General features: G+C 43.2%; 1 protein-coding gene across 1 annotated transcript in view; it reads right to left on the bottom strand.

Annotated features, from left to right (window-relative positions):
- Positions 1 to 22,004, bottom strand: part of ZMAT3 (zinc finger matrin-type 3) — a 99,266-nt gene that overhangs the window by 54,311 nt on the left and 22,951 nt on the right. Inside the window, exons 3-5 of the mRNA XM_029616181.1 lie at positions 17,782 to 17,904; positions 1,178 to 1,344; positions 705 to 805 (exon numbers count right to left, since the gene is read on the bottom strand). Coding sequence (XP_029472041.1) covers positions 705 to 805; positions 1,178 to 1,344; positions 17,782 to 17,904 — 391 coding nt within the window. The remainder of the gene's footprint in view (positions 1 to 704; positions 806 to 1,177; positions 1,345 to 17,781; positions 17,905 to 22,004) is intronic.

The raw sequence follows: 22,004 nt of genomic DNA, 5'->3' as shown, positions 1-22,004 counted from the left end.
CAGCAGCAAGATGCAGTTCTGTTCACACTGATGCATAGCCCCAAGGCAATTAAGACACCACTGTGCGGGTGTGGAAAATTCCGGGTGCCACATCACCAAGGTGCCTTGCACTGACCTAGCCCAAAAGGAAGAGCCACCTCCACCGTTTCAGTGAGCTCAGGCCAATAGAAGAAACTTCAGTAGACCCAGGCACTACAGGAGAGGTCGCCACTGTCACAGTCCAATAGAAGAGGCCATTGCTACTGGAAGAAGAACTGCTACTTCAGCAGGCCAGGGCAACAGGGTTTTTATAACCCCTCCCAACTCACTCAGCCCAGTAATTATAGCAACAGGCCCCAACTAGGAGTGACATATCTAGGTATCCTGCAATCATGCAGCCCTAAGTGATACTTTTGCATAATGACTGGGACTCCCTCTCTATCAGGACATCCTCAGCCCTAGATGGCCGGGGATTGGAATAGCGACATGAGAATCAAATCCAGGTCCTCCACATGGCAGTCTAACGAGTCTCCAGGCTAGCACCTAGTTTGGCTTTTTTTTAGCCACATAATGAAAACTTGGATTCAATGAACACAGACTTTTCTAAACCAAAATTAACAACATACAACATTAGAGGCATTTATCAATTTTCATTGCTTCAAGGATCATTATATATATAAAATGCATTAACAGGCAAGACCTGAGGAAAAAAAACACTCATATACCTGAAGGACTTTCAGCAGTGTACAGATTTCTTCTGCTCTGCACCATTTTGTATTCATTCCCTTCTTTACGAACCCTTCTTTTACTTAGTTCTGCTGAATTCCTAAAGGTGAAAGATATTAAAGAAACCAACTTATCCATAAATCTTTTAATTATATTTATTGAATTATTATACCATAGCTCAAAACATACATTTTTACAACAGCTCATGCAGTAAATACAGCTGGCTAAGAAGAGACAGAGACTCAGGATTCCTTCCCCCGCCCCAAGTCAAATCAGATACTTATAATGCACCAGCATGATCCATCACAAGGATTCTATCAAGAATATACAGATTAATTCCTCCAAATCAACAGATTGAGCATTGGGTACATATATATCTGTTTCCAAAATAAAAGGGAGTTTTGAAATGTTTAAAGCTTACTGCACTAATAACACTGAGATCAGCCCTAGTCAAAAGTTAAACAATACCTACGAGAGTGCATGGTTTTGTGCTTCAGCTAGACGCAGCCTCTTGGCATGATTCTTTCCATGATAGTGAGCCTGTGCCACAACCGGAGAACTAAACGAGGCATCACACAGCTTACAGTAGTCATTCTCTGTTGCCATAATCACACGGCCTCCCGGTCTGGAAGAGCCCACCTAACACGAAAGAATCAACCATCATGAATAATGTGCCTGGTTTTGATGTTATTGCTGACATATATTGAATACCATTTTGTCAGTCTCTTTTGATTTATATTCCAGCAAAGCATATTAAGGGTTTATGTTCTAAACACAAACAATGCCTGAAAGCATGTTCCATGTTGTCTACCCTTAGCAATTTAAGATTTTATAGGAGCCTGGTTATCATAAACATTAGCTCAGCATAGGATGGGATGAGACAATAGCTTAAAAGGAATATTGCTCAAGGGTATGACCCACATGGTTAAAGAGGATTGAAAGATACCAGTCCAGTCTCAGAATCCCAACGTAACCATTCTTATACACCAAAAACAAACACTAAATTCTCTAAGATTCTTGAGACATCTAGTCATCTAATCATCCTAGATCTTAACATCATACTCAGAAAAGCAGATCATAAAATCTGGCAAGATCCTAGGCAATCATAAGGTTAAAAAATGACCTCTAAAGAAGAAATGAGTAATTACCTGATAATTTCCTTTCCTTGAATCTAATCAGACAAATGGGTTATGCTCCCTGACCAGCAGATGGAGACAGATCAACAGGTTTACTGATGCCGCCCCTTAAATGCATCCATGCTGATCTCAGCCTGTCAATATTATCTGTAACAAGCTAACCGTTGATGCTTTAATTCCAAAAATCATCATCCATTTTCTTTTTTTTTTTTTTTTGTTGGGGGGAGTTTTCTTTTTACTAGAGGGCTTCCAAAAGGAAATAACAATGAGAAAATATAAAGGAAACAGTATTTACAAACTCAGAAAAAACATTAACCTGCTTTGTAAAAATAAATGAGAATTCATCCATAATTCTGCAATACGACCAGAAGTATATACCTATTTGGCAGTACAGGAAGGGTCTGGGCTGGTCTCAAAGTAATTATCAGATAACTAATTTCTCCTTCCTCTTCATCCAGTCCAGATGAATGGAATGTACCCAAGCTACTCCTGGTTAAGGCAGGAAGCTGTCAAACCTGATATCAACACCTTGGAATCCTCTTTGCTAGTGCTCTCATCCAAGCGATAATGCTTTGAAAAGGAATGTAAGGAGGACCAAGTCACTGCCCTACAAATCTCCAGAGGAGACACCAATCATAATGCTCCTCATGAAGTAGCTTGAGCTCTCGTGGAATGAGCATTTACCTGTTTAGATAAGGGCCTATCAATATCAATATACACTCTCATAATGACCTCCTTAATCCAATGCACTATTGAAGCTTTGGTAGTCCCTTCACCTTTCCGAACTCCACTCTACAATACAAAAAAATGTTCTGACCTCCTGAAGGCATCTGTGACTGAGATACCGTATCTCAAAAGAATTCTCCTCACATTCAAATAGCAGTCTGTAATCAGGAAAATCCAAGGTCTTACTAAACACAGGCAGACAGCTTAATTTAAATGAAAGGTCAAAACACATTTGGAAAAATAGGTACCTTATGAATCTACACCATATATTTTGTGACTGTCAAAAAAAGGCGCTCTGCAAGAAAGAGCCTGCAATTCCAAAATCCTCCTAGCTGAACAAACAGCAACCAGAAAATCCACCTTTAAAGGTGAGCAACCTCCGCAAAATATCCTTGATAGATTCAAAATGAGATCCCAATAAAAAAAAAAAGACACCATTAAATTCAGGTCCCAAGATGAGACAGGAACCCAAAGTGGAGGCTGAATGTGCTCTCAGAAAGGGAGTCACATCTGGATGCGAACAAAAAGATCTACCCAAAATACAGTCTGTGAAGCAGGCAGCAGTTGCAACCTGAACCTTCAAGGAATTAAGTGCCAAACCCTTAGAAAGGCCTTCTTGTAAAAAGTCTAAAATCATTGGCACTGTTAGGGACCCACTGTGTACTAGTGCAACCACATACAGTAAATTCTCACATACATTAAAGAGGTAGAAGGCTTCCTAGCCCTTAAAATAGTATTCACTACCCCGTGAGAATAACCCTTTTTAGCTAGTCAAGCCTTCTCAGGAGCCAAACCATAAGACAAAACTGGTCTGGATTTTGTGTACCATCGGATCCTGTGAAAACAGATCATTGTGATAAACAGAAGACAGTTGAGACTTCCTTAACAGATACATGATATACACACACATCAAGGACACTTCGGTCAATCCGTAGGTACTAGAATCACCAGCCTGGGATGTACCAAACTTCTTTGAATCAATCTTCCTATAAAGGGCCAGGGAGGAAACACGTATAGAACCACTTACATCAGCCAACTCTGAACCAAAGCATTAAATCCAGTCAAATGTCCCTCTTCTGACTGAAGAATCTTGGATTTTCACATTCCTGATGAATGCTGTAAGATCCATCAATGGAAATCCCCATCTAGCCACAATTTGATCAAACACAACCTGTGACAGAGACCACTACCCTGGGTTGACAACACTGCAACTGAGAAAATACGCCTGCACATTTTCCATATCCGCAATGGGTGAGGCCGCAATTACCTTTAGATTCCTTTCTGCCCAAATGAACAGAGAATCCACTTCTCGAGACACCTGAGGACATTTTTGTCCCTCCTTGATGATTCACATAAAACACTACTGTGGCGTTGATGGACAATATCCTGACCACCTAGCCCCTCAAAACAGTGATGCAAAATGCAAAAGAGCCAATCGAATCACTCTGGTTTCCAACAGACTGATGGCCACTGAGCTTCCTCGGGAAACCATTCTCCCATCCCTTCAGAATGGCATCTGTCTTCACTGTTACCCATGTCAGGGTTTCGAGATCCACTCTGATTCCAAATTCCTATAATTTAGCCACCATTGCAAACTTATCTTGACAGATTTTGGCACCAGTAGCCATATGGAATACGTCTGAGACTGGGGATCCTATCTCAAGAGCAAAGATCTCTAAAGAGATCTAATGTGCACCCTTGTTCACGGCACTAGATCTAACATTGCTGCCATGAAACCAAGAACTTAGATAACTGCACATCATCAGATTCCTGACCAACGACAACAAATGTATCTGCCAACTCAGTTCCTGAATTCTTTGCTCTGTCATTCAACCACAACCTACCCCCATATCGACAGAGCCCCAAGATACTCCAGGGTCTGGGAGGGCTGAAAATTGCTCTTGGAAAAATTGACTATCCAGCCCAATTCCTGCAGAAACTGAACCACCCTCTGGGTGGCCACTGTACTTTCCTGAATCAACTTGGAAGAATGATCCAACAGAAGAAAATAGGATAAAGCATAAACGTTGGCAAGTTAAATGTAAGACATTGATAAGACAGGCTAAGAGAGAATTGAAAAGAAGTTGGCTGTAGAGGCAAAAACTCACAGTAAAAACTTTTCTAAATATATCCGAAGCAGAAAGCCTGTGAGGGAGTCAGTTGGACCATTAGATGATCGAGGGGTTAAAGGGGCACTTAGAGAAGATAAGGCTATTGTGGAAAGATTAAATGATTTCTTTGCTTCGGTGTTTACTGAAGAGGATGTTGGGGAGGTACCTGTAATGGAGAAGGTTTTCATGGGTAATGATTCAGATGGACTGAATCAAATCACGGTGAACCTAGAAGATGTGGTAGGTCTGATTGACAAACTGAAGAGTAGTAAATCACCTGGACCGGATGGTATACACCCTAGAGTTCTGAAGGAACTAAAAATTTCAAACCTATTAGTAAAAATTTGTAACCTATCATTAAAATCATCCATTGTACCTGAAGACTGGAGGATAGCAAACGTAACCCCAATATTTAAAAAGGGCTCCAGGGGCGATCCAGGAAACTACAGACCGGTTAGCCTGACTTCAGTGCCAGGAAATAGTGGAAAATGTTCTAAACATCAAAATCACAGAACATATAGAAAGACATGGTTTAATGGAACAAAGTAAGCATGGCTTTACCCAGGGCAAGTCTTGCCTCACAAATCTGCTTCACTTTTTTGAAGGAGTTAATAAACATGTGGATAAAGGTGAACCGGTAGATGTAGTATACTTGGATTTTCACAAGGCGTTTGACAAAGTTCCTCATGAGAGGCTTCTAGGAAAAGTAAAAAGTCATGGGATAGGTGGCGATGTCCTTTCGTGGATTGCAAACTGGCTAAAAGACAAGAAACAGAGAGTAGGATTAAATGGGCAATTTTCTCAGTGGAAGGGAGTGGGCAGTGGAGTGCCTCAGGGATCTCTATTGGGACCCTTACTTTTCAATATATTTATAAACGATCTGGAAAGAAATACGACAAGTGAGATAATCAAATTTGCAGAGGACACAAAATTGTTCGGAGTAGTTAAATCACAAGCAGATTGTGATAAATTGCAGGAAGAACTTGTAAGACTGGAAAATTGGGCATCCAAATGGCAGATGAAATTTAATGTGGATAAGTGCAAGGTGATGCATATAGGGAAAAATAACCCATGCTATAATTACACAATGTTGGGTTCCATATTAGGTGCTACAACTCAAGAAAGAGATATAGGCGTCATAGTGGATAACACGTTGAAATTGTCGGTTCAGTGTGCTGCGGCAGTCAAAAAAGCAAATAGAATGTTGGGAATTATTAGAAAGGGAATGGTGAATAAAACGGGAAATGTCATAATGCCTCTATATCACTCCATGGTGAGACCGCACCTTGAATACCGTGTACAATTCTGGTCGCCGCATCTCAAAAAAGATATAATTGCGATGGAGAAGGTACAGAGAAGGGCTACCAAAATGATAAGGGGAATGGAACAGCTCCCCTATGAGGAAAGACTAAAGAGGTTAGGACTTTTCAGCTTGGAGAAGAGACGGCTCAGGGGGGATATGATAGAGATGTTTAAAATTATGAGAGGTCTAGAACGGGTAGATGTGAATCTGTTATTTACTCTTTTGGATAGTAGAAAGACTAGGGGGCACTCCATGAAGTTAGCATGGGGCACATTTAAAACTAATCGGAGAAAATTCTTTTTTACTCAACGCACAATTAAACTCTGGAATTTGTTGCCAGAGGAAGTGGTTAGTGCAGTTAGTATTGCTGGGTTTAAAAAAGGATTGGATAAGTTCTTGGAAGAGAAGTCCATTACCTGCTATTAAGTTCACTCTGAGAATAGCCACTGCCATTAGCAATGGTAACATGGAATAGACTTAGTTTTTGGGTACTTGCCAGGTTCATATGGCCTGGATTGGCCACTGTTGGAAACAGGATGCTGGGCTTGATGGACCCTTGTTCTGACCCAGTATGGCATTTTCTTATGTTCTTTGCTCAAATCAACCACTCATTTATATAAAGATGCAACAAAATGCGATCATAGTGCAGAGCTGCTGCAACAATGATTGCATTGTTGCATTGACCACCATCACCTTCAAAAAGGATCTTGGAGCAGTGCCAGTCCAAAGAGTAGGGCCTGAAGCTGAAAATGCTCCTCCTGCACTGCAAAATGAAAGAAATTCCGATGTTCCCTCCTTATCGGAATGAGAGGATAAGCCACTGTAAGATCCAACGAGGTCAGAAAGGTACAATTAGAGCTTACCTTGCTAATTTTCTTTCCTCAAGTCTTGACAGACCAGTCTTCACACTGGGTTTCGTCCTCCTACCAGCAGATGGAGGGAGAAATCCAGACCTCTTCCATGAAGCCCTCTCCTAAATAGTTCAGCAGAAAAGACGTCAGTAGGTCTTGCCCAAGCTGGTGCTATTTTTTTTTCCAAATTTGCCTTCCAATCCTTACTGTTTCCTGACAGCTGTCCTTCTCTTTCCCCAGGACATCCACCAAGAAGGGGCACTCCGGGCTGTAGTGGTCGGAGGAAACTCCTGAGAAGGCAAGTCACATGCTCGCCTCTCTCCCCCCCCCCCCCCCATACACACTGAAATTTATCACTAATTTATCACTAATACCTTGGGCTCCTACACCCTGAGGTAGCCTGAACAAAGAAAAATCAAAATATGAAATTAAAGCATGGCCCAATTCTTGGTCGACAAACAAAAGAGACAGGGTTGGCCCTAGTCCCTCACCCTGATGGAGCCACTCACTTGTGAGGGAGGGGCGGCTTCCCCCTGCCCACGCTGCTCCTTCTCCCCCCTTCTACACAGATTCTCCTTCTCTTTATTATTTTTTTCCCTTTTAAGGATGGGAATTTGGACTGGTCTGTCAGGACTTGAGGAAAGAAAATTAGCAAGGTATGCTTTAATTGTAGCTTCCTCTTTATCCTGCCAGACCAGTCTTCACAGTGGGATGTACCTAAGGCTACTCATCCTAGGTGAGAAAGTCCTGGGGCTGCTTCCAGGACCCCCACTGCGAATCTAATTTCCTTCCTTTCGTGGAGATGCAGCCTATAAATGTTTCCTAAATGTGTGCACCGAGGCCTACACGGTTTCCCTGCAAATGTCAGTAAGTGTTACTGACCTATATTCTGCCCAAGAGGAGGCTTCCACCCTCGATGAGTGAGCTTTCAGGCCTTGTGGCACTTCCCTGCCATTTACTCTGTAAGCTGAGATGATAGCTTCCCTGATCCATCTTGTGATAGATGTTTTGGACGACTCTCCTCGCCGAACCCCTAAGTACAGAACAAACCAACCTGTTTGTAGACTTTAAATACTTCCGGAAGATCATTCTGACGTCCAGAAAGTGCAAGTCCTTCTTCTCTGAACACACCTTCCTGAATCCCGGCAGGGTGATTGGTTGGTTAAGGTGGAACTCAGATACCAACTTGGGGAGGAAGGATGGGGCTGGCCTAATTACCACCTTCTCCTTTAAAAAGGAGAAATACGGCTCCCAGCATGACTGGGCTTGGATCTCCGATACTCTTCTTGCCGAGCATACCGCTACCAAGAAAGCTGTTTTCCAGGTAAGATCTCTTAGCTGGATGCTCTTAAGTGGCTCACAGGAAGCTTTAGACAGTACCCTGAGCACCAACACTACCTGTTTGTGCAGTGGCCGTTTGTGTTTCATTCCTCGGAGGAACCGAGCAATGTCCGGAAGTGTAGCAATAAAGGCGCCTCTGATCTGCACCCTGTAGCAAGAAATAGCCACTACCTGGACTCAGGGAACTGACTGCCAATCTCTTATCCAGGCCGGTCTGTAGGAACTGCAGTATTGCTACTGTGTCAGCTTCCCCTGGGCTGAGGCTTCTTTGGGCGTAACACCGCTCGAATATTCTCCAGGTCCGTGCAAAGACTACCAAGGCTATTTCCTTGCTGTAAGGAGCGTGGCGATTACCCTTGCAGAATATCCTCTCTTCTCGAACCTAACCCTCTCAGTAGCCTTGCTGTAAGCAAGAATTGAGCTGGATCTTCTATCTTGATCGGTCCTTTTTGTAGGAGGCCTGGCATTGGGCAAAACCTGATTGGCTCCTCTACTCTTAATCTTAGGTCTGAATACCATGGCCATCTTGGCCAGTCTGGTACTACCAGAATCCCATCCCTGGTGATACCTAATTCTGTACAGGATTCTTCCTATCATAGGCCAGGGGAGAAACACATAGGGAAGAGCTTTGGTGGACCATTCCTGTTCTAATGCATTGATTCCTTTGGACCCACATTCCCTTATCCTGCTGAAGAAATTGGCTGCCTTGGTTTCACTTCTCTTGGCCATTAGGTCCCACTGGGCGCAACCCCATTAGAGCATTATTTGCTGAAACACCTCCTCTGACAACTCTCACTCTTCCTGAGTTCATCGTTTGTTGGCTTAGGAAGTCTGCTTATATGTTTTTCCACTCCTGAAATGTGAGCCGCTGAGATTTCTTGGAGGTGGCCCTCTGAACATGCCATCAACCATGCAATCTCCAATGCCATCTGGGGGCTCCTGTTTCCTCCCTGCCTATTGATATAGGCTACCACTGTTGCGTTGTCCGAGAGGATCCTGATTGGGCGGCCTTCCAGCCTTGCTCTGAAACTGATTAGGGCTAGATGAGCCCACCTGGTCTCCCGCCTGTACATGGAGAATTTTATCTCCTGCTGGGACCAGAGCCCTTGTGCTACTTGCCCTTCACAGTGCACCCCCCAGCCCTTGTTGCTGGCATCTGTTGTCAGAAGGGCCCACAGAGGGGGGGGTCCAAGCTTGAGCCTTTGGCCAGGTTTCCTTTGTTAGAACATAAGAAAATGCCATACTGAGTCAGACCAAGGGTCCATCAAGCCCAGCATCCTGTTTCCAACAGTGGCCAATCCAAGCCATAAGAACCTGGCAAGTACCCAAAAACTAAGTCTATTCCATGTTACCATTGCTAATGGCAGTGGCTATTCTCTGGGTGAACTTAACAGCAGGTAATGGACTTCCCCTCCAAGAACTTATCCAATCCTTTTTTAAACACAGCTATACTAACTGCACTAACCACATCCTCTGGTAACAAATTCCAGAGTTTAATTGTGCGGTGAGTAAAAAAAGAACTTTCTCCGATTAGTTTTAAATGTGCCCCATGCTAACTTCATGGAGTGCCCCCTAGTCTTTCTACTATCCGAAAGAGTAAATAACCGATTCACATCTACCCGTTCTAGACCTCTCATAATTTTAAACATCTCTATCATATCCCCCCTCAGCCGTCTCTTCTCCAAGCTGAAAAGTCCTAACCTCTTTAGTCTTTCCTCATAGAGGAGCTGTTCCATTCCCCTTATTTTGGTAGCCCTTCTCTGTACCTTCTCCATCGCAATTATATCTTTTTTGAGATGCGGCGACCAGAATTGTACACAGTATTCAAGGTGCGGTCTCAACATGGAGCGATACAGAGGCATTATGACAATTCCCGTTTTATTCACCATTCCCTTTCTAATAATTCTCAACATTCTGTTTGCTTTTTTGACTGCCGCAGCACAGTGAACAGACGATTTCAATGTGTTATCCACTATGATGCCTAGATCTCTTTCTTGGGTTGTAGCACCTAATATGGAACCCAACATTGTGTAATTATAGCATGGGTTATTTTTCCCTATATGCATCACCTTGCACTTATCCACATTAAATTTCATCTGCCATTTGGATGCCCAATTTTCCAGTCTCACAAGGTCTTCCTGCAATTTTTCACAATCTGCTTGTGATTTAACTACTCTGAACAATTTTGTGTCATCTGCAAATTTGATTATCTCACTCGTCCCAATACAGATCCCTGAGGCACTCCACTGTCCACTCCCTTCCACTGAGAAAATTATCCATTTAATCCTCTCTGTTTCCTGTCTTTTAGCCAGTTTACAATCCACGAAAGGACATCGCCACCTATCCCATGACTTTTTACTTTTCCTAGAAGCCTCTCATGAGAAACTTTGTCAAACGCCTTCTGAAAATCCAAGTATACTATATGTACCGGTTCACTTTATCCACATGTTTATTAACTCCTTCAAAAAAGTGAAGCAGATTTGTGAGCCAAGACTTGCCCTGGGTAAAGCCATGCTGACTTTGTTCCATTAAACCATGTCTTTCTATATGTTCTGTGATTTTGATGTTTAGAACACTTTCCACTATTTTTCCTGGCACTGAAGTCAGGCTAACCGGTCTGTAGTTTCCCGGATCACCCCTGGAGCCCTTTTTAAATATTGGGGTTACATTTGCTATCCTCCAGTCTTCAGGTACAATGGATGATTTTAATGATAAGTTACAAATTTTTACTAATAGGTCTGAAATTTCATTTTTTAGTTCCTTCAGAACTCTGGGGTGTATACCATCCGGTCGAGGTGATTTATTACTCTTCAGTTTGTCAATCAGGCCTACCATCTTCTAGGTTCACCGTGATTTGATTCAGTCCATCTGAATCATTACCCATGAAAACCTTCTCCATTACAGGTACCTCCCCAACATCCTCTTCAGTAAACACCGAAGCAAAGAAATCATTTAATCTTTCCACAATAGCCTTATCTTCTCTAAGTGCCCCTTTAACCCCTTGATCATCTAACCGTCCAACTGACTCCCTCACAGGCTTTCTGCTTCGGATATATTTTAAAAAGTTTTCTCTGTGAGTTTTTGCCTCTACAGCCAACTTCTTTTCAAATTCTCTCTTAGCCTGTCTTATCAATGTCTTACATTTAACTTGCCAACGTTTATGCTTTATCCTATTTTCTTCTGTTGGATCCTTCTTCCAATTTTTGAATGAAGATCTTTTGGCTAAAATAGCTTCTTTCACCTCCCCTTTTAACCATGCCGGTAATCGTTTTGCCTTCTTTCCACCTTTCTTAATGTGTGGAATACATCTGGACTGTGCTTCTAGAATGGTATTTTTTAACAATGACCACGCCTCTTGGACATTTTTTTACTTTTGTAGCTGCTCCTTTCAGTTTTTTTCTAACAATTTTTCTCATTTTATCAAAGTTTCTCTTTTGAAAGTTTAGCATGAGAGCCGTGGATTTGCACACTGTTCCTCTTCCAGTCATTAAATCAAATTTGATCATATTATGATCACTATTGCCAAGCGGCCCCACCACCGTTACCTCTCTCACCAAGTCCTGTGCTCCACTGAGAATTAGATCTAAAATTGCTCCCCACCACTGAAGGATTTTGTTTATGTTTGGTGGAAGCAGAAGCTGCCGATTGAAATCCAGCTTTTGCAGTGCTATGCTGACTGGAAGATATCCTTGTAGTGGTCTCATGTGTGTTTTTGACCAGGGCACTGCCTCGATGGATGCGGCCATTGATCCTAGTACTTGTAGCTAAGCCTTTGCCTTGGGCTTTCTGGAGGGTAGTAAACTTTCCACCTGCTGCTGCAGTTTAGTTATTCTCTCTTCTGGAAGTGTCCTCCTGCAGGTATCGAAGAGGATCCTCAGATATTTTAATATCAGTGATGGGTCTAAATGACTCTAGTCTGCTCACTATCCACCCCAGGGCTTTCTAATTGTAATATGACTCTCTCTGTTGCCTCGACCCCGTCTTGCCTTGAGTCTTCCCTTATCAACCAGTCATCTAGGTAGGGGATGGACTCTGAATCCCTCCCTTGTACAAGGAGGCCACTACTACCACCAAAACCTTCGTGAAAGTTCAAGGTGGGGTTGCCAGTCCAAACAGCAGAGCCTGAAACTGGTACTGATGGATTAGAACCGCAAAGCATAGAAACCTCTGGAAGTTCTCCTGCATGGGTAATCATAGGTACACTTCCATTAGATCCAGAGGAGAGAAATTTGCCACTTCACACTGCTGCTTTTACTGTGCCTAGGGACTCCATCCTGAAATTCGAAGGAATAGCCTAGTGGTTAGAGCAGTGAGTACGAACCAGGAGACGAGGGTTCGAGTCCTGCTGTTGCTCCTTGTGACGTTGGGCAAGTCACTTTACCCTCCATTGCCTCAGGTACAAACTTAGATTGTAAGCCCTCTGGGGATAGGGAAATACCTACAGTACCTGAATGTAAACAGATGTGATATCTCATATTGAATGTCTGTATATAAAAATAAATAAAATAAATAAATAAATCCTCAGCACCTGGTTTACTCCTTTGAGGTCCAGCACTGGGCGGTAGGATCAGTCCTTTTTTGGCACTGTGAAGAAGATGCCCTTTCCTCTTTCCTGACTGGGGACTGGAGTAATGGTTTTGAGGTCTGGCAACCACTTCTTGAACTGCCTGTTTCTTTGCTCTGCTGCATGGCGTCAGGATAAATTGTTCTTTACACACTGGTCTATAGTTACTAATGTCCACTCATAATAGAAGCCTCTCAGTCTGCCTACCACCTGTGGAAGCGCCAAGTGGACCCCTCACACAGTCATTGCGATCCTTTGGGGGGCTGCCCTCGACTGCCCGAGTTTCTAGATCTGCTCCTGGCCCCTCGAAAGGTCTGCCTGCACGACCTGGCCTCCCCACTGGGATGGAACCATATTCACCTAGTCTGATTGGTATCCCTGGGGTGTTGTCTGCCCCCATCCCTTCTCTGAGGTCTACTGCTCTGATCCTCTGGGAGCCTTAGCAGTTTGGTTTCCAAGCTCTTCATGAGACTCTCTAGGTCCTCTCCAAACAATTTTTCTTTGAATGGGAGTTTACTCAGCTTGGCCTTGGATGCTGAATCTGCTGCCCAGCTCTTTAACCATAGGAGGCGCTGGCCATCAGTCATGTGCAGCCTGCTTAGCTGAGATCCTAATCAAATCGTAGAGGGCATCAGCCACACACGCCGCTATGGCCTCTGTTTGCGCCATCTCCTGGTTGCTGGAACCTTCCACTTGCCCTGCAGGCGGCTGTAAAGTGCTAAGCAAAGCCCTTGCCACTTATCCTCCGCAGATCGCCAAGCACAGAGCTAGGCTAGACAGCTCGAAGTCCTTCCTGAGAAGCGTCTCAATCCTTCTATTCTGCAGGTCCCTAAAGGCCACACCTCCCTCAACCAAGATGGTACTTTTCCTGGAGACCGCTGACATACCATCAGTGTTGCATCCACCTTGGGGAGGGCCAGGAGGCTGTTTCTCTCCGCTTGATCTATTACATACATACAATCTTTCCATATTTTTTTTGCTCCGTAGACTTAAGTCTGGCTTGGCCCACTCTGCTGAAATCATACCCTGGATTGTAGAATATATGGGGAATGCTTTTGCTGACATTTTAATGCCTATGAGGATTGTTATGGCCGCCGGCCACGGCGGTCCACGACCGGGGCCGGCCTCCCATCCGCGGCATCGGGCCGCCTCCAAGGCTCCTGCAGGAGCAGACAGCCTTCCCCGATGTTCTCTTCGCGGCTGTTGCTGCTGCTGAGGCCTGGCCGCATTGCCTCTGCCCTGCCGAGCTGACTCCTCCCCCTCCAGATCTGCTTCGAGCCGCGCGAGCGGCTGAAGAGTAAGTTTAAAGAGGCCACGACAGGAAGTTGTCGTGGCTCCTCCCTGGGACTCCTCGTGTTCCTGTATTTAAGGTAAGGTCTGCTCCTCAGACTTTGCCTTGGTATCGTGGCTTCTAGTCAGGTTGGTTTCTGAGCTCCGAGTTCCAGTCTTGATCCTGGTCCCCGCTGTTGGTCCGCTTCATTCTTGTTCCTGTACTTCAGTTCCAGCTTCTGCTTCTCCTCTCTCGTTGGACTGATTCTCCTGGCTTGACTCTTGTACCGGCTTCCGACCATTCACCTGGCTTTAACCACTGGACCGGCTTCCGACCCTTCTTCGGCCTCAACTCCTGGACTGGCTTACGACCTGCTGGAGGCACCAGCTGTCTGGATCCCTCGACCTGCAGGAGGCGCCTGCATCCAGACCTATCTTCAGTCTTCAGCGATTCACCTAAGTCCAAGCGGCCCGGGTCCCTACGGGCTCATCCTGGGGGAACTGCAGGCTTCCAGTGGCGAAGTACCTGTTCAACTTCTGCTGTACCCGGCCTTGCCTTCCGACGGTAGGGACCTAAGAGGGTTTACTCTCTCCTAGGTAGTGCTAACTCTACCTCGGACTAAGGGTCCACTTCCAGGTCCGTAACAGAATACCAAGGCCGTGGACCTGGCAGAGGCCTCAGCTCTGCAGGCCATTCCTGGAATGGCCCAGAAGATTATAGAGCAACAACGGGTATTAGAATCCATGGCATCCTCCTTGGATCGACTCAATGCCAGTCTCGATTCTGTAGCTGCGGCTCCTCCACCATTCCCACTATTATCCGTGATGCAGGGAAATTCTCGTCCAACCATTCCATTACCAATTCCTCCACGCTGTTCTGGCGAACCTCACTTGTCCCAGGGATTCCTCGATCAATGCAGCATGCACTTCCGTCTTCAAGCTTCCCTTTTTCCGGATGATCTTACAAAAACTACATATATCTTATCCCTGTTAGAGGGTAAGGCCCTGGCTTGGGCTTCTCCTTTCTGGCGACGGTCATACCCAGTTCTGCAAAATCTTCCTAAATTCTTGGAGCTGTTCTAAACAGTATTTGATGATCCAGGAAAACAAGTAGTCGCAGGTTCCAGCCTTCTGCAACTTCGCCAAGGAGGTCGTCCACTGGTGGATTACACTATTGAATTCAGAACTCTAGCATCAGAACTCCATTGGGAAGTGAGCTGTCTCCGGACCATATTTTTGGAGGGATTATCATCCAGAATTAAGGATGAAATGGCAGCCCGCGAGCTGCCTCGCTCTTTGGACTCTCTTATTGAATTAGTAACCAGGATTGATCGCCGTATACGGGAAAGGGCTCGTGAAGGACTGAGCACAAGAAGACGCACGGCGGGTCCTACTTCTTCTCGTCCCTTTTCTCCCATCTCTCGAACTGCATCCACTACAGCGGGGACTGTCGAAGAACCGATGCAGTTAGGACATGGCCCTCTCTTTGTCACCAGGCTGGAATTCAGGAGCCTTGCAGTGGTGAGCATCATAGCTTTTCTTAGCTCTTGTCCTGCTTTTTGGAGCATCTCTTTAGTCTTACTCCATAATAGTTGGATATCTTTGGCAGTAGATTGAGCTGCTGGGGACGACACTGAAAGTGGAAGTGGTAAGGGTGGTAATGGTAGTCATCAGTAGACCACTTCAAATGGTGTTGATCCAGTTGATGTTGCTGGATGAGAGTTGATAGCGAATTCAGCCCAGGGCAACAGTTCAGCCCAGTCATTTTGACATGTACCCACGTAGGCACGAATGAACTGCTTGAGTGTCCTATTCATTCTGTTTGCCTGTTCGACTGAGGATGGTATGCAGAGGTGAAGTCGAGAGAGATATGAAACTTCTTGCACAAAGCTTTCTAGAACTTAGCTGAAAATTGAGCTCCTCTGTCAGAGATGATGTGCTTTGGCATGCTGTGTAGGCAAAAGATGTGGGTGATGAAAAGCTTTTCAAGCTCCATGGCTGAGGGCAAGACAGGGAGAGCCACAAAGTGAGCCATCTTCGAGAAACGATCTATTGTAACCCAGATGGTATTGTTACCTCCAGAGCGTGGTAAAAGTACCACAAAGTCTGTAGCAATGTGTGTCCAGGGCTCATCTGGTACTGGCAAGGGTTGAAATAGGCCCCAAGGCCGTCCGGGCGGTGGTTTCTGCCTGGCACAATTGGAACAAGAAGCAACATAGGAGAATGTGTCTTCCTTTATGGTGGGCCATGACGTGGATAAAGACGTGGGTGGCGCACGCGCGCGCACCCTAGAAGGCCCTTAGGAGAAACATGGCGTGAGGCTTTGCCATAGCCATTCCGGGGACGCCGGAGAGAGCGGCAAGTAGACGCGGCAGTAGCCATCTTCCCAAGGTTAGCAGGGAGAGCAGAGAAAAAGGTGAGGCACAAAGGTCGAAGCCGTCTGAGACTGACGGACGCAACACAAATCACATTAAATCTTCACTGATGGTATTGCGCTCTTCGTACGTATGACTGTGCATGTAAAATTTCCCCCTAGAACCCACCCCACCCCACAAACCTCACCACGAGTTACTAGTGACTCCTCTTACAGTGGTATAAATAGTTAACTTTTTGTGAGCCTCCACAGAGGCGCACTCTCTCTCTCCAGCAGCCCAAATTGCAAAATCTGATAAAAGCCTGTCCGGTCAGTAATGCAGTGTGCAATAAATTTAACACGCGTTGTGAAAAAATAGCTATGTGATGCAGTACCAGGAAAATTAGCCTAACCATGCCCCCCTATTTTTTTTATTTTTTTTTTTTAATCACAGGCCTATTTTTGCGATATTTATAGCAAAATGATGAAGCTAAGCCTAAAGTAGGTAATTTTTCTTTTGAAAGAAAACTGGCATAAAATAAAAAACAGAATACAAGGGTAATGAATGGGATGTGGATTCCACTATTCAATGTGCTCTCAACTCCATCTTCCACTCAAAAAACAGTATAATAAAGAATGCCATCAAGTGGTATCGCTGAAGGAGGACAGCATCCTTTTAAATTTATGAGTTTATGAATTGCAAATATAAGCGTAGAAGTACCAACAGCTTTGAAACAGCAGAGGCTTAAAGATCACCAAGTCTGTGAGTAGAATTAACAATCTTGCTCACATAACCAGACAAGCAGGAGCATTTTTATTTCATATTCATAGCCAGCTTTTTCAATATTTCTCTAGGCGGTTAACAACATAATTAAAAATAGAAACAATGCACTAAACAAAAAACAAAAAAAACTACAACAAGGGAAAAAAAGAACACAGAAACATAAATCCTGCTGGCCGTTTTATAAGGAATACAGAGAAATTATGCATCCCACATTATGTCCCAAGAATATTAAGAAGTAGTACATATCTGCTAAAGAGAAGCATGTTCCAGAGTGAAGGGTTGAACAAATATTTAAGATACCGTGTACAACAGCCTTCATCTCTGATTCAGCAAAACAAAAAGAGAGGATTTACTTGATGAAGGGTGGCCCCTGGATATAACCTCCAAAAACAATGACTGATGCATGGAGGTATGCTGGATTAATGCATTATATCCTTTCACGTCTGAGACTTGGGGTCAGATTTCAGGTGAATTAAGTTTGGTTGGAAGTGTGTTTCTCAAGTCACATTACAAAAAGACAACTGATGCAAGTCAGGCCTAAAGTGAGTTCTGACGGTTACTATGCTTTCCAGCTTCCATCCTTAATGAAACATCTGAATTAAATGCAATACCTTCTTTCACAACTGCTCGCGCCTCACCTGGGGTGCTGGAAGAGTAAGCACAGTCTGAGCTGTAGGCTCTACTGGATTATTCATTCTAGAGGAAGCTGGACAACTGTTTGCTGCACAGTAATTGCGAATCTTCTTGCTGTGATTTTTACCCTAAGAATAAAAGATATATTTTAAACAGGTTTACTGATTTGAAATGAATACATGGAAAGAAAATCACTGGAAGTCTTTTACAGTTATATAGCTGGCAATTAATTATTTTCAAAAGATGTCTAATCAAATTAGTTAAAAAGCAAAAGGTTATAAATGGTAAGGAATGGCAAAATCTAGTCCCCAAGTGCCACGAACAGATTTGGTTTTCTGGATTTCCACTATTCATGAGACAGATTTGCAGAAGATTAAATAAATAAATAACATTTTTAACTGAACACTGGGTTTATTTTCATCATTTAGCTATCTTGAAAACCTTTAGTAGCAATGGATCTATTTAATGTTTGGGTACTTGCCAGGTACTTGTGACTTGGATTGGTCACTGTTGGAGACAGGACACTGGGCTCGATGGACCCTTAGTCTAACCCAGTATGGCACATCGTGTTCTTATGAAACCTGACTTGATTGTGGCACTTGAGGTCCAGAGGTTACCATTAATACACCAGGTGAATGTCAGGTAGATGCTTTCTCCCTGGCACTTGATATTACAGATTATTCATACCTGCACAGATTTTGCTATATTTTTCTGAAGTAATTCTTAAAATAATAGAGCAGGAAAAATCCTACTGAACACAGATCACAAGCGCTGGTAGTTTTTTTAAAAAGTAAAGAGAAGAACAAGAAATAAGATAGGAAGGAATGAGAGATTTTAGAACAAAATCAATACAAAAAACTACAATTGCACATTTTAAAACTTATGAGAAAAACAATGATAAAAGTTTAAAATTATTTTACTTAATCATTGCCTGGAAGGGATAGCTAACTGGTTGCCATCTGCTATGCTGAGTCTAAACTTGCAGAAGTCAGCTACTGTGGATGTCTAGGAAAGAAAGACAGCTAGCAACTTTTCCTTTCTTTATGGAGGTAGAATTAAAACCAAGAGAGACTCTAAACTTTCACTGACCTCAATCATATTTCCCTGCTTTGTTTGCCCTTTTACTTCCAGACAAAATTTGACAATTATTATCCACACATAACTAGAATAGACTACTGAAATTTGCTATACCAAGGGCTTCCTCAACTTGCCTTTAAAAGACTTCAGCTCCTCCAAAATACAGCAGCAAAAATTGTGATAGCACAAACTCAAGGGATGATGCCACCCCAATTCTGGAGAAGTTACATTGGCTGCCAATTAAATTTATCTATTTTATGGGAGGGATAGATGGACGAGGATGGGGGTTATTGTATTCTGAGGATAACAATGACAGCTGGATAAAAGAGAATGTATGATGGATCAGAACATATTATTGGGTGGGGGTTAGGTATTATTCATTTTATGATTTGTATCTGATTTTATGAATGTGAATTTTTTATGTAACTCGCTTTGAAGATTGGGCTCCAGGGGCGATCCGGGAACTATAGGCCAGTGAGCCTGACTTCAGTAACAGGAAAAATTGTGGAAACTATTCTAAACATCAAAAATCACAGAGCATATAGAAAGACATGGTTTAATGGAATAAAGTTAACATGGATTTACCCAAGGGAAGTCTTGCCTCACAAATCTGCTTCATTTTCTTGAAGGGGTTAATAAACATGTAGATAAAGGTGAACTGGTAGATGTAGTGTATTTGGATTTTCAGAAGGCGTTTAACAAAGTCCCTCATGAGAGACTTCTAAGAAAACTAAAAAGTCATGGGATAGGAGGCAATGTCCTTTCGTGGATTACAAACTGGTTAAAAGACAGGAAACAGAGAGTACGATTAAATGGTCAATTTTCTCAGTGGAAAAGGGTAAACAGTGGAGTGCCTCAGGGATCTGTACTTGGACCGGTGCTTTTCAATATATATATATATAAATGATCTGGGAAGAAATATGACGACGAGTGAGGTTACCAAATTTGCAGATGATACAAAATTGTTCAGAGTAGTTAAATCACAAGCAGATTGTGATACATTACAGGAGGACCTTGCAAGACTGGAAGATTGGGCATCCAAATGGCAGATGAAATTTAATGTGGACAAGTGCAAGGTGATGCATATAGGGAAAAATAACTCTTGCTGTAGTTACACTATGTTAGGTTCCATATTAGGAGCTACCACCCAGGAAAATGATGTAGGCATCACAGTGGATAACACTTTGAAATCATTGTTTCAGTGTGCTGCAGCAGTCAAAAAAGCAAACAGAATGTTAGGAATTATTAGGAAGGGAATTGTTAACAAAACGGAAAATGTCATAATGCCTCTGTATCGCTCCATGGTGAGATCTCACCTTGAATAGTGTGTACAATTCTGGTCGCCGCAACTAAAACATGATATAGTTGTGATGAAGAAGGTACAGAGAAGGGCGACCAAAATGATAAAGGGGATGGAACAGCTCCCCTAAAAGGAAAGGCTGAAGAGGTTAAGGTTGTTCAGTTTGGAGAAGAGACAGCTGAGGGGGGATATGATAGAGGTCTTTAAAATCATGAGAGGTCTTGAACGAGTAGATGTGAATAGATTATTTACACTTTTGGATAAAAGAAGGACTAGAGGGCACTCCATGAAGTTAGCAAGTAGCACATTTAAAACCAATCGGAGAAAATTCTCTCTCACTCAACGTACATTTAAGCCCTGGAATTTGTTGCCTGAGGATATGGTTAGTGCAGTTAGTGTAGTTGTGTTTAAAAAAGGTTTGGATAAGTTCTTGGAGGAGAAATCCATTAACTGCTATTAAACAAGTTGACTTAGGGCAGGGATGGCGAATTCCAGTCCTCTAGGGCCGCAAACAGACCAGGTTTTCAGGACATCCACAATGAATATGCATGAGGAAGATTTGCATGCACTGCCTCCACTGGATGCAAATCTCTCTCATGCGTGCTCATTGTGGATATCCTGAAAACCTGGCTTGTTTGCGGCACTTGGGAACTGGATTTTGCCATCCCTGACTTGGAGAATGGCCTCTGCTATTACTGGCATCAGTAGCATGGGATCTTCTTAGTGATTGGGTACTTGCCAGGTTCTTGTGGCCTGGTTTGAAAAAAGTGAAATGTATGCATGCTTCTATTGGGGGGAAAAAAAAAAAAGAATAAAGTCCACATAATAGGAATGCACCACTACTAGGAGTCACAGAAAGCACAGGACAGCTGTGTATGATATTGGGAAGCACTATGTAAGCCCCTTCCAGAAAGCTGCAGGAAAAAAGTTTTCAGAATAGAATGGATTATTTCAAAATTGTGCAAGCAAGCATTTTGCAAAGCTTTTTCATTATTTATGCCCAAAACTTAAATCTGGCTCTATAAGTCTGCAACTTAGTTCCACAAATTATAGAGAACATCTTTAGCTTTCCTAAAGAAAGTGGACATCCAAAACTCTCTCTTTCCGCTGACATGCTAAAGAAGGGAGAACAAACCACACATGTGCATGAACTTTTCAATATGACCCTCCTGAAAATGGTCTCAGTCTCATCACTTAAGGTCCTTTTTAATACGGTTACTTGCTAAATTATGGGTGACCTTCACTTTACATTTAAAGCTGATCTGTGCAGTCATGCCAACATATGAACCGAGTACTTTTCCGTCACATGTTGAAAAGCACTAAAAAAGCAAGTGCCATTTCCATAAATATATGCCCACCTGCAATTTCAGAACAGACACAAACAAAACATGATGGCAGTTAAAGACCGCAGGTCCATTTCATCAGCCCATTTTCACTTCCTGCTGTATAGCACAGACTCTACTGGAACTCAGACTTTTCCATCACTTTCCCACAAATACAGATCCTTTCTGTCCATTCTATGCCCTCTTAAATTCTGATACTGTTTTGCTACATTTCCTTGTATTCTATAAAGAAATATTTCTTTATGTTACTCCCAAGTTCATTTCTTTTCAGCCTCATATCTGTGATCTCCTGTTTTAGCACTTCCCTTCCAATGAAATAAGTTTGTCTTTTGAATTTGTACCTCCAAGTGTCTGAAAGGCTCCACAATATTGCCCTCTTCCTTTTCTCCAGTAGGGTTTAATGCATAAAGAAACAAACCTCCAAATACATCCAGGATATGAAATCAGACTTTATTCATTTCAACTGCAGCCTCTGAATGTAAATGTAAGCATATATGTAGACCTTATT

This window comes from Rhinatrema bivittatum, chromosome 9 (genome assembly GCF_901001135.1).
Source record: "Rhinatrema bivittatum chromosome 9, aRhiBiv1.1, whole genome shotgun sequence".
Taxonomy (NCBI): domain Eukaryota; kingdom Metazoa; phylum Chordata; class Amphibia; order Gymnophiona; family Rhinatrematidae; genus Rhinatrema; species Rhinatrema bivittatum.
This window is presented reverse-complemented; position numbering and strand designations above follow the sequence as displayed.